Source organism: Natrix helvetica, assembly GCF_964273705.1.
Source record: "Natrix helvetica genome assembly, chromosome: 2".
Lineage (NCBI taxonomy): Eukaryota > Metazoa > Chordata > Lepidosauria > Squamata > Natricidae > Natrix > Natrix helvetica.
In genome coordinates, this window is record NC_138552.1 from 71,095,497 (window position 1) to 71,109,433 (window position 13,937).

At 40.7% G+C, this 13,937-nt stretch overlaps 1 protein-coding gene across 1 annotated transcript; it reads left to right on the forward strand.

Annotated features, from left to right (window-relative positions):
* Positions 1-3,474: 3,474 nt before the first annotated feature.
* Positions 3,475-11,024, forward strand: RFK (riboflavin kinase). Its single transcript, XM_081943021.1, has 4 exons — positions 3,475-4,206; positions 5,955-6,106; positions 8,097-8,199; positions 9,191-11,024. The coding sequence occupies exons 1-4, from the start codon at positions 3,930-3,932 to the stop codon at positions 9,322-9,324; spliced, it is 666 nt and encodes a 221-aa protein (XP_081799147.1). The 5' UTR covers positions 3,475-3,929; the 3' UTR covers positions 9,325-11,024.
* Positions 11,025-13,937: the final 2,913 nt, after the last annotated feature.

Consider the following 13,937-nt stretch of genomic DNA (forward strand, 5'->3'; position numbering starts at 1 on the left):
TGCACAGGGTCCTCCACATCATCCAGGACAGACTCATATGGTTCCTCGCTATCCGAGTCCATCAGCAGCTCAAACGGAACCTGCTGGACCACAACACATTTCATAGGATTGTATCGTTAAATCAGTGATCCCCAACCTTTGGAGTGGTGAAGTGGGGAGGAGAAGGAATGGTTATGTGCACACAGTGGATAAGTATGCGTTCACCTCCATCTGTGCGAGCGGCGAGCCCACGCACATGCCACTTCTACAAATGGAACTGTGTATACACGCTCACCTGCCGCATGCTCACCCACCACTTCTGTAGCCTGGTTCCAAACGGGCCAAGGTCTGGTAGTGGGCCATGATTCAGGGTTGGGAACACCTGCCTCAAATGAACAGGAATTCAGTGGGAAAGCAATTCAAAGTGGCAACAGAGGACAATAGTTTCAAGAGAACTGTAGATGGATATATTTTAAGCTTTGTGGAACCAAATGTGGTACCATAAATCAATGGAAATATATTTAGCTATCTCATAACTTTATGGTGGAAACCAAATGGGGCTTGCTTGTATAAGCTTAAACATAATAGATTCTGTGCAGTCTAGCATTCTGTCATGCAATTTGCAAGCAAGCATTCCAGATAAGAATTATTAGCTAGATTATGTAGCATCAGGGGTGAAATTCAGCAGGTTCTGGAGAACTGGTAGCAGAAATTTTGAGTAGTTCGGAGAACCGGCAAATACCATCTTTGGCTGGCCCCAGTCTATGTGGGAATAGGGATTTTGCAGTATCCTTCTGCCACGCCCACCAAGCCATGCCCCAGAGAACCGGTAGTAAAAAAAATTTGAATTTCACCACTGTGTAACATGATGTTTTAAACTTCAGACTTCAGTTTTAAAGTGATTGTTCCTTAGGAGTTGGAACACCTAGTCTTGTTTTTTAGAACAATAGATAATATCCGCCATCTAGTGGAAATAAGAAATATTTAGTTTGACTTTTTACCAAACTTGTACCTTCTAGATATGTTGGGTAGAAACTACCCTCAGGCCAGCCAGCAGTTGCCATCACCGGATTGACATTCTCTACATACATTTCAACATAAACTTTTTAAATAATAGATCAGGATTTAGGTGAATTCCAAAAAAACATGTCTTAACTCATTCACAAGAAAGCTCCCAATGAAATATTTAAGAGCATGTTCCCATGATGTCACCTCCATCTCATTGATAACCCATTTCTGAAGCAAGTCTGAAACTTTAGGTGTTCTGTGAAAATGCTATTTTCCTCCTATCCTGTTATAACAGTCCCAAAATAGTTTGGGAATTTTAGGTGCATGGAAGAAGATTCTTGGGATGATCCAATCTGGGTTGTCCATCTGCTCAGCTTTTTCTCTAAACATTTACTTGAATATTAATTCAAGCCCCATATACTGTACGTGTGTTTTAGAATTTGTTTTATGGCGCATCCATTTTTCTTTGTACTGGATTATTTTAACTTTATTTAGTTATGGCGTTTGGGGATTTAGTTTTGTTGGAAGAAATGTCCTTCTGGGTTCAGCTCCAAGTGGGGAAAAAGACACTGGAAACATGGAGGCTGCTTGGAAAGATGATTTAATGGTGGACAGGATCACATGGCTTGAGCTCCTGAATAGAAAAGGAGGGTGTCACATGCTTCCAGATGTTGGGTGAAGAAGAGAGAAAAGAAGGGGCTTGCTGGTTTTTTTGTACTCTGTTTGGCCCCTCCTGTTTCCTGTTCAAATTCCCATGGAAGGCTAATCCTACCTTTATTATGTAAAGTAGACTAGATCAGGCTTTAATGGCTCATTGACAAAAGGCGGGCGGTGGGGGAGGAAGCTGCAGGGAGGTACTCTGTCTTTAAAAACAGGTTTCTCCCATTTCACATCCAGTGCAATATCTGCCTTCTTAATATTTCCCAGGATATTTCAGTTTTCTAGCAGAGGAGTGGGTTTTAACTTCCCTGTTCAGATATACTTGTATATATTTGCTTTGCTAGTGCTGGTGAGGTTTTCTTCTTGGTAGTGTCTCAACTAGGATATTGTTCTGCTTGATTGTTCCTTTAGTGTTAATCCTTGGTTTTCTGGATATGTGCTCTGGACTTTTCTTGGCTTTTTTATTGTCTCTTTTGAATGGTTTGTCAATGTGTTCTATCTATGTGTCTACTGATGGCATGACTTATCTGAATGCTTCTAGGAATTTTCTAGCTGTTTGCATTTGACTTGGCCTAGAATGCTGTTTCCCAGTTGAAACTCTGGTTGTCTGTGTATTAAGATTAAGGCTTTTTCATTGTCTTCTGCTAGTTGGTGTTCATGCATGTGCTTGGCTAGTCTTTCGCCCATTTACCCTACAATACCCCTATCATCTCCACCCAGCATACTCTTCCAGCTTGCTGAGATAAACAGTTAACTGGTGTAACACATCTGGTAACCACCCAGTTTGGGAAGGCTGATTTTACCATATCCAATATTACTTTTCGAAAGAGGGCCCTGGCGTCCGTTTCAGTGACTAAGACTGTGCATTGTGGGCACGCATGTATTGAATGAAACGCCCTGTAACTTTCAAAGTTGATGCCAGGAACATTCGGCACTTTTACCAGCTTTCCCATGTTGGAAGAAATATCCTTCTGGGTTTAATTCCAAGTGGGGGGAAAGACACTGGAAACATGGAAGCTGTTAGGAAAGATGGTTCATTGGTGGACAGGATCACATGACTTGAACTTCTGAACAGAAAAGGTGATCGCATGCTTCAAGATGTTGGGTGAAGAAGAAAAAAGGGCTGGCTTGCTGAGAGTCCCCTGTGTTTCATGTCCTCTGTTGGACCTCACCAAAGGGCCATCCTCTCCTGTGCAAGAAATGCACTGATTGGCTGTCAAACTCCCAGGGCAGGGGGGACAGGGGACAGACGGATGGTCTTAGCTAGCAGGCTGTCCTGAGATCCAAGCTTCTTTGCCTTGCTGGCTGATGTAATTTTCCCAGGTGCCCTGTGGTGAGTTTGTTTCCTAGATGGGTCCGCCTGAAGGGGGTAGATCTTTGTCATGTAGAATAGACTGGGTCAGGCCTTAATGGTCCATTGACAAAGGTGGGGGTGGGAGCAGAGTTTCTGCCTTCCTTTTAGCGGAAATATTCGGCCCTTTAATATTTCCTAAAATATTCCATTTTCTAGGAGAGAGGTGGGGCTACCTTCCTACACCCAAAACTGATTTTCTCCCCGGTGTGATGACGGGGCGGGCGTGTGTTGATGTGAATTAAAGTTTGGAACGCACATTGTGATCCTAGGAAGGAGAGGGTCATATTTTTCAAATCTCTTTTTAACGTCTGAAGCAAAATAACGCAGTCTATTCGACAGCGCGGACTGACTCCGGCGCAAACCTGTAGAATAAAACCCGGGACTCCTCGTGATATACGGATTATAGTTTAACTACCAAAACCCTAATTAAAACGAAGCTTTATTTTTAAATCTCTCGCAAAGCCCTGAACCGCAACGAGGTCATTTGTTTCCTTCATGGGGTGTTCACACACATTCCTCGATCGCCTCGAGAACCCCTCAAGCAAGTCGGTGCCTTCCTTTCATAAAGCCGGGAGCAGCCTCTGGGCTTGGGCCGCCAGCCTTTTCGCGGAGGGAGAAGGGCTCATCTGTAAGAATCGGGTGGAAACCACCGCGCCGTCTTCCTTCACGCCACCGACGACCTTCAAAGCCCACCCGATTGTCGGAGAACGCCAAGGCGCAAGCGCGCTGCCGGCATTTCCCAGCCAATCCTCTTTCTCGCGCGCAGGGCGCAAATGCGGCGGCTCCACCCACCGGCGGCTGACGAGCTCTCGCCCTCGGAGCCACCTTCGCAAGGAAGAGGAAACGGCCGAGCGTGCTAGAACGTTCCTGCGTTCCTTTCTTCTTCTCCTTTTTCCTCCCACCTCCCCCGCTTCTGTGACGTAACGCGATGCCCCGCCTCTTCCGCGCCGGCAGTTCTCTTCTACAGCCGTGCGTAATCACGTGGCTCGCCGCTCGGACCAGACGCGGCTGGGGCGCTTTGGGGCAGCCGAGCTTCTCGTCGCGGGGACCCGGGGACCAAGCCTTGAACAGCCGCCGCCGTCTCTTCCGCGTTCCGTCCCGCGGCTGCCTTCGCTCCGTCGCCATGAAGAACTTGCCGTACTTCTGTCGCGGAGAGGTGGTGCGAGGCTTCGGGCGGGGCTCCAAGGAGCTGGGCATCCGCACAGGTGAGAAGCGGGGGGACCGGGCTCCGCAGTCGGGTGGCGGCACCTTCTCCTCTTCGACGCCCCTGCTGGGTCCTTCTGGCGACTGACAGGGCGTTGGGAGGGGGGGAAGGTCGGCTCTCCGCTCTCTTTTTTGCCTTGAATTAAGAAACGAGGCTTTAGTGCAGGGATCCCCAAACTTGACAACTTTAAGACTGGTGGACTTCAACTCCCAGAATTCTCCAGACAGCTATGCTGTCTGGAGAATTCTGGGAGTTGAAGTCCACCAGTCTTAAAGTTTCCAAGTTTGACGACCCCTGCTTTAGTATAAGCAGGGCTGGCTTTGGGGTTTGGGGGGGGGGGTGTCTGCTAATACGAAATCCCGTTCAAAGTCCAACTCAGCCCCTTCTTGTAAACAGCACTTGTGTGGTTTTTTGGGAGGGGGCGGCATAGTACAAAACGACTTTATTTTTCATTTGATTTTCATCCCGCAGTTATTACTTTATAAATAGGAACATTCCTCACAACCATTCAAACATAGTGGCTGTTCAAAGGTACAACTGGACTGAAAAAAAGTGAAGTGACTAGTTTTCCGCAGAAGTGACCTTTGCAGAGTCCCCGGGATCACATGATCAAAATCCAGATGCTTGGCAACTGGTTCATACTTATGATTAAAGGCCAAGGGATCATGTTTTGCAACTCTCTGAGGGGCAAAATCAGCAGATTCACTTAACAACCAGGTTACTAACTGATCAACTGCAATGACTCACTTAACAACTGTGGCAAGAAATGGGGCAAGAAATGTCTCACCTAACAACATAAATTTTGGGCTCAATTGTCGTAAGTCGAGGACTATCTGTAACTCAAAGTGGCGAACTCCCTCCTCCTCTTTCCTTACAACAAAACTGTGAAGTGGATTGGGCTGAAAGAGAGCCACTGGCTTTTTGCTTAAAGTGAGACTAGAACTCACAGTTTCCTGGTTTCTAGGCTGGCACCTTAATTTCTATACCAAACCGGTCTAATTTGCCATAGACTAAGAAGAGGTATTGTGGGCTCCCAATGTAACTTGCAATCCTCATGTTTTCTGGTGGTATTCCGTTGTCCCAATTACCTTGCCTAAATTCCTCCCCAAACAAGGGTCTCCCCAGCTGTTTGGATTAAAACCGTTTCCATAAGGGATATTTTGTGGTTATTTAGAATCTGGCGTCTACATCTAAATGGAAAGAGGTAGGTTTTTAACAATCCTGGTTTGAAACTGCTCACTATAATGTTCCTAGTTCTCAGTAGATAGTCCTGAATGGTAATGGGCTTTTTGTTAAATACTTACATGCCAGTTATATGACAAACATGGGCACATTCATGAACTTTCAACTCCTTTTGCTTTAAAAGAGCTAATATGTAGCACAAGTCATGTTACAAGGTGCAGTTGTGTTATATTATTAAGTAACATACCTTCATTATGTTATAGACTAGGTACTGTTTTTTTTCTAACCAGGTTAAATACATATGTAAATTACCAAATTACAAAACAACATTCTTGAAAGTTCAAATTCAGCCTGGCCTTGTTGAGTGTGTGCGCATGTCTATATTTGAAGAGTGACTTAAAAATTAATGTAACTTATTTTAGATATATTTAACTACCCTAAGTCAACTTCACCTGGATCATAATAAGATATGATTAATATAATGTATTGATTTAAGACTTTTCTGTCAGCTCTTTTTGCTGTGCTATGAGCTATTTTAATAGTCCATGTAAATGTTTTGTTTTTCAGCTAACTTTTCCGAAGAAGTGGTTGATAGTTTCCCATCTGATATCTCTACTGGAATATACTATGGATGGGGTTGTGTTGGAACTGGAGATGTGCATAAAGTGGTTTTGAGTATAGGCTGGAATCCATATTACAAGAATGTTAAGAAATCAGTGGTGAGTATGTTGTGTGTTAATATCTTAAAACCAGCTCAGGATCTGATCAATAGAGATTTATATTTGGACAATTTTTGCTGGAACTTTTACTTACCATTAATATAAACATTTACCAGGATTTGTTTAATGACATTTTTAATTCCTGATCATTGTGAATAAACTTTCAATAAAGTGAATTCATTATCAAAGTCTTATTCAACACAGAATACACTAATTCATTTATTCTATAGAATGCTAATATTTTACATACTGTATAATTGAGATTTTTGTAACAGAAATGTTATGCAGGTAACCTTCAACTTATGATCACAATCGAACCCAAAATTTCTGTTGCTAAATGAAACATTAGGTGAATTTTGCCCCCTTTTACGACCTTACTTGCCACAGTTGTTAAACGAATCACTGCAGTTGTTAAGTTAGTAATACGGTTGTTAAGTGAATCTGGCTTTCCTATTGACTTTGCTTGTGAAAAGGTCACAAAATGTAGTCACATGACTGCGACACTGCAACCGTCATAAATAAGAGTCAGTTGCCAAGTGTCTGAATTTTACTCACCTGACCATGGGGATGCTGCAACAATCATAAGTGTGAAAAACAGCCTTAAGTCACTTTCAGTGCTGTTGTAACTTCAAAGGGTCACTAAATGAACTGTTGTAAGTCAGGGACTATTTATACAGGTAGTTCTCACTTAATGATCCTAATTGGAAATTGAATTTCCTAAGCGAAAGCTCCCAAACATCACATGATCACAGTGCTTACCAATGGCAGTTGTGATATTTAGGCAAGGGCTGTGTGATTGTTAGTCCAGGAGCTCACACTTCTCCCTCAGTCACTTCTTGCTGCCGGCTTTCAGAAAGCTTTCCGGAAAGCTTTCAAGGGAGCTTTCACTTCACGTGGGGAAGTGAGTCGTGGGTTGCTCCATCAGTGGGCAAGACAAGACAGATCGTAGCTCCCTGGGCAAAGGTGGAGGCTGTGAGGAAGAGGCTGTTCAGGGTAGTTGCAGAACTAAAGAAAATGGAGGATGAGGGCTTCTCAGAAGCGTAGTGCATGCTCTACAACTCACATTGGGAGCCGTCCTGGAGCGCCAGTCTTCAGGGCCAGCAATGGGTTGGAGGCGAGCCCAGCACTGACTGAACCTATTCACACACACTGCTTGTTCTTGCCCTAACCTGCCTCTTGCAAAATGAGGACAGGTTACAAAACATCCAGATTTTGATTACGTGACCACAGGATCGCATGCAACAGCGGGAACTTTGAGGACCAGGCATAAAATCATATGTTCAGTGCTGTCCTAATCTAGAATGGTGGCTGAATAATCATTAAGCAAGAACTATCTGTATTCTGTATAGAAATCAATAGTTGTTTTGGTTTTACTCATATTTAAAATGTCTAAAAATAAGTACCATATTTTTCGGAGTATAAGACTCACCTTTTTCCCTCAAAAAAGAGGCTGAAAATCTGGGTGCATCTTATACACTGAATACAGCATATTTTGCCTCCCGAAATCCCGCCCTCTTTACCAAAATGGCCGTGCATAGCCTTTAGGAAGCTTTCAGAGTGTTCTTGGGAGCTCGGGAGGGCAGAAATGAGAGAAAAACGAGCCGGGTTTTTTGCTCAATTTTGCCCCCCCACTCCCCGGAGCACTCTATAAGCCTCCTAAAGGCTAGGCATGCCCTTTTTTTTGGACAAAAACTTGCCCGTTTTAGCGAAAAACGGGCCATTTTTTGCTCATTTTTGCCCCTCTTATTTGTAGGTGCACTCTACAAGCCTCTTAAAGCTATTCATACCCTTTTATTAAAAAAAGGGGCCATTTTCATTAAAAACTTGTTTTCGCGAGGTCTGCAGAGTATAAAAACTTTTTTTTAAAATTTGCCTCGTCAAAATCTTGGTGCATCTTATACTCCGGTGCACCTGAAAAATACAGTATATCTTTATTTCAGTGCTTTAATATATACACAGACATGCTGTGATGGTGGTTTTTTTTTTTTAGGAAACACATGTCATTCACCCCTTCAAGGAAGACTTTTATGGGGAAGTCCTCAGCATAATCATTGTTGGTTATATAAGACCAGAACAGAACTTTGATTCTTTAGGTAAGTCTTGAGTATTTGAGTATTTGTTTGACAAATGATAATGACTGCTCATAAGAACAGGTATTTAATATCATTACTCTACAACAGGAGTTCTTAAAATTTAGGTTGCTGATGCAAAGAATATGAAAGAACGTTTATACCTGTATTGGTTTGGATGAAATTGTTGATCAGAAACATTTTCTTCTTGAAGAAAATTTACATTTTCAACATCTGCGTATGGGGCACATTACACAGAATCCGCATTACACAGTATGGACAATTGCAATTATCTGGATGTAAAAAGTATTATCCAACTGATAAATCTCAGTTTGAGTGATAATTGCATTGTACTGGGAACAAGAAGCTGGAAGCTTACATCTCTCAGCCCAATCTACTTCACAGGGTTGGTGATGTGCTACAAAATCCATCTTGACTTTCTGGAGAAAATATATAAATTGTGTTTATAATTCAGTAATGTCATGGTTTGACATTATATGAATAAGACTCATGACATTTTCCTTGCTCTGTTTCTACTTCCTCTTTGGCAACATATGAGTTATGCAAACTATAATTGGAAGCTACATTGTTTTGAATTCTTTTAACTATTTCCTCAATTCTCACCTTTTCTCCTTAGAAAAAGCAACAAACATAGAGGCACTCTCACTCTGTTTAGGTGGTATGAAAGAAACTTGTAGACAGCAGATACTTTAAATGTTTCATCTCGAATCAGGCATTTATCAATATTATATACTTTGGAATTTTACTGCCTGTGGGCCTCATTTGATTCACAGGCAATCCAGGTCTTGCCCTTGACGCATGAGACAATAACAACGTTGGGGCAGGGCATTGGCAATGGGGTAGCAGTGGCAGCCTTGGGAGTTGGGCAGTGGCGTCATTGGGCAGCTCTGTGACCTTCTGCAACAATCCCAGTTTGTCATGTGGCCCCTTGAGAAAATCAAATGCCCACCCCTGCTTTAGAAGTTGTTAATGTTTTATTTTTCCCCCTCTGCAGATGCACTTATAGCTGCTATTCAACATGACATTGATGAAGCTAAAAATCTACTAGATTTGCCAGAACACCAGAAGTTTAAAGATGACAACTTCTTTCACAGAGGAAATGTTAACAGTATGACTAATGGTCATTAAATATTTCCCTTTCTTTATTTTCACTGCGGTTATTTAAATTGAACTGCTCTTAGCATGTTTCTTTTTAATAGAGAAGACTGCTCTGCTCTCTAGGATTGTTATTCTGTTAGCATTACATCAAAATGGTTAGTGATTTTCTAAAAGTAACACTATTTTTGTTTTTTCAAAAAAAAGGGCAATGTAACTTGACAAATAGAAAGTGCAATCTGTCACATGTTGTTGTTGGTGGCATCTAACTGCAGACAAAAGTTTGTTTCCTAAATATTTCTAAATATTTCTAATGATTGCTATTTATTTAATTAATAATGCCCATGCTGGATATTTTTATAGTGAAAAGTTTCCAATGGAAAAGTAGAAATGGTATCAGTAATTTTACTGCCTGAATTGTTGTCCTAGGGGCTTTTAATTGTTCATTTGAAACATTAGCTGGATTCATTTGAAGCCCTTTTTAATCCCTTTAAAATAGGATTTAAACCCTCTGTGAATGAATTACGCTATTAATTTCAGTGGGAATGAAATCATAACTTAATTTCTTCTGCCTTCAACTGATAATTCCTAGATATTTATAGAGCTTATTTATTTCACTGTTTTATAGTACAGAATAGAATGGAAAGCCTTGATCTTAAGAGAGGCATCTGAACCTGGAATGGAACAAACCTTTATTTTTGCAAAATCTCCTTTACTTTTGATGCAACTTTGTTGTTACAAAGCAGCCTTTCGTTTGATTAAATGCGCCTTTAATTTACTTGGGGGGAAAATGTGATGAATTTGGGTCTTTGTGCATATGTCCAGATAGGCTTGACTGAGAAACATGATTGGGACCAGAATAAATCATTGAGCAGAGTGGTTGTCAAATGATATGTCATGTGACTGCTTCATTTAACCATTGCAGCATTCCCAGTCATGGTCATTAAGCAATCTTATGGGTGGTTAGGTGGACTGAGTCACAAGCAGCATGAGGGTATCTTGGGGTAACAGAGGCCCTAGGAGGCTTTGAACAGGCAGTGGGTGAATTGGGTGATGCTGCAGGGCAATACAAGACCAGAGAAAGAAGCTGTAGTCAACCTTGGAAGACACAACTGCTAAATGCTTGGGAAGTTGCGAGACCACATCACAAAACAGCCACTCTTCATACACGAACGGCTGAATACACAGTGGTGTACAAAGCAGCCGCCCTATGGAAGGTGCCATTAGAGGGATCTAGGTTGGTAGTTGGAGTTGCAATGCCCCTGCAGTCATAAGTACAGATAGGTTGTCAGGTGTCCACAAGGACAGTGCAATACCTGTAACTTCAGGCACAGGTCAAAGTCCCTTTATTCAATGTTATTGTAACTTCGAATGGTTGCTGAACAAATGGTTGTAAGTCGGGGACTACCTGTATGTATGTGTTATATATCTGTGTATGCACACATACACATATATGTATCTACAGTCAATTCTTGCTATTCAGAGGGGTTACATTCTAAAAGTAATAAATGCTGATTTACTAAATATTGATCTATTGTTCCTATTCCCCAAAAGCAAAGTACTTTTATAGTATGGGAGTTGAAATTAAAAGGCAAAATATCACTTTATAAGCCTCAGTGGGAACATGCATGTCACCTGACACACTGCTCTGAGCCTGTCTCCAAATGACTGCAAAACTGCCATGGGCATTTGACATTACATACACATTTCAGTGTGTAGGTGAAATTGTAAATCCGCAAATAATGAGAATAAACTGTGCACATATATGTACTTGTGTCTGTATGCATGGCTTATCAGCTGCTATAAAATGTATATATCTATATGCAGATATGTGCATTAGGATGTAACTAGCATTCCTAACATGTTTCTATCGTTGCAGCTTTCATAGCATCTCTGTCAATATAGGGATTTGCTTGTCCGAGGACATTTATATGCTCGGAAAAACAAAACACCAAAAGCTGTTTACATAACCAAATTATGTTTTTTTCTGCTTATATTTTTCATTTTGATACATGTTTGTATGTAAATGCAACAAAAATTCTTTAATTAAATGTTATTTGGATTGGTAAATATGATTATTACATGTGCATTTAATTGAAAAGTCTAGTCTGGAAATGTGTATACTATGTTATGCAGAATGAAGTGGAAAATTCAGTTGATTGCACTTTGATAATTTTACAAATGCACTAATGGGTGTAAGCTGCTAGGGACTGTGCAGAACATTTGAATCTTATTTATCTAGGAAAAAGCTCACATTGAATATATGTAAATAAACGCATCGGGAACAATCACTCCAATTACATGTTCGCTGCATGAGCCCCATGAATTGGAAGTCTTGTGTCCTTCATTTCAGAGACCCCAGATTGTTCATTTGCAAGGAATCCTGAGTTCCGATTTTCATGGTTCAAATGTTTATTATTTCATACTTTATGTTACCATTAAACTTTAAAAACCTGGATTCCACTTATTTTTATCTTGGTAAAGTGCCCATGTTTTCTCTCTTTACCCACTCTGCATATGCAGTCCTAGCAGTACCAAGGCTTTACAGATAGTCCTCAATTTATGACCATTTGTTTGAGGTTACAATGAAAAAAATGACTTAACTTGCTCTTCTTTGAACTTAGAAAGCATTGCAGTTCCCCCACAGTCATGGGATCAAAATTCGGATGCTTGCCTACTGGTTTGGATTTGAAATGGTTGCAACATTCGGTGGCCACATGATCACCATTGCTTAAATATTTGCTTAATGACTAGCAAAAAAAGGTAAAATTTGGTGTGACTCATTTATAACCACATTGCTTAGCAACAAAAGTTCTGGTCTCAAATGTCATTAGTCGAGGACTACCTTTGAATATTTCTTTGTAGCTTAATACAATCTGGGACTGCCACTCATTTCAACTTGTGTGCCAAAGAATGTCTTTTTCAGACTGCTGATGGACTATACCTACAGGTAGTCCTCAATTTATAACAGTTCATTTAGTGACTATTCAAAGGTACAACAGCACTGAAAAAAGTGACATGACCATTTTTCACAATTGTGCAGTTGCAGCATCCCCATGGTCACATGATTAAAGTTCAGATGCTTGGCAACTGACTCATATTTGTGACGGTTGCAGTGTCCCAGAACTTTCTGACAAGCAAACTCGATGGGAAAACTGGATTCACTTACCAACCATGCTACATAACAACTGCAGTGATTCACTTAACATTTGGGGTAAGAAAGGTCATAAAATGGGACAAAACTCACTTAACAAATGTGTTGCTTAGCAACAGAAATGTTGGGATCAATTGTGATCAGAAGTCGAGGACTACCTGTATATCCACTAGGCCTCATGCTGTTACGGCCATCTCGAAAATGTTTCAGTGCAAGCAGAAATATTTTTAGCTGGATGGGATGTCTTTGTGTAACATTTTGAATCTTGAAACTCTCACAGTACTTTTGTTTTTTTACACAGTTCAGTAATGAGTAGAACTGGGGGAGGGATTTCTTGCGTCAGCAAAAAAATTGAAGCTGTTGTCTTATAAGCAATTTGGCACCACAATAATTGATAATAAAGTTAACAGATTTTCAGCACTGTTGTCTTCCCTTCTTTCTCCTCATGCTCAGCACTACTAGCTCCATAAATACGAATGTTAAGAGATCCCAGACATAATCGAATATACTGTTGGCAGTGTATATTTGTCAATTGTTTTGTTGCTTTAGAAAGTGCCTTCTGACAGGGTTACTTTGTGAGATAAATGGCTAACCTATCAAACAGGACATGTATATACATTATTGTTTAAGAGAGAGTGTCACTGACAAAACAGAAAGTTTTGGAAGCAGCAAGTACAAACCAGAAATTGAATTTATTAAACAGTCCTGGTTTTTAAACAGCATATGGAATCGAATGAATATGTATTGAATTCTGCCTTTTTATATATAGAGATATATATAAATTTTAAATTTACCATTGTGATTTTATTAAGTTTTATTTTTCTATTAATTTCAACAAATAAAAGAAAAGAAAAGCTATATGTTTTCTATTTTTTTTTCACTCCGCACAAATCTGAAAAATATCAAATACCATTCTGTTGTAATAAAACCATAGGCAACGTTGTTTGTTTGTTTTTTGAAAAGGTAAAAGGAATATGATAGAGCCAGTTTGTTGTAATAATTAAGGCACCAGATTAGAAACTTTGAAACTGTGTTCTAGTCATACCTTTGACACAAAGCCAGTTGGGCATCCTTGGACCTGTTACTGTCACTCAGGTTTCCTCACAGCCCTCTTGCGAGCTATAGAGAGCTTGTGGGTCTGCACATATTCTCCCCTTATTAGAGAGATTGCCAGGGAGGGCAGACGATTTTTATCTAGGCTTTCTCCTCCAGGACACTAACCCGGTTACCACGCATGCAGTGGCAAAGTTCTGTGCTGCTGCAATGTCCATAAGAAAAAAATTGGCTACAGAAGTATAGTTGTCATCTTGTACCAATTATCTGGACATATCTCTAACAATCTTTGGACCATTGTATTTACTCCTATACTTAACAGCGTTGCACCCAGGTAAACCAGGGACTGACCCGAACAATCTGAGAACATGTATGTTATTTTCCACTTTTAATGTCAATGCTTTTTAATTATATCTTAATGTCAGTACTTTTTAACATA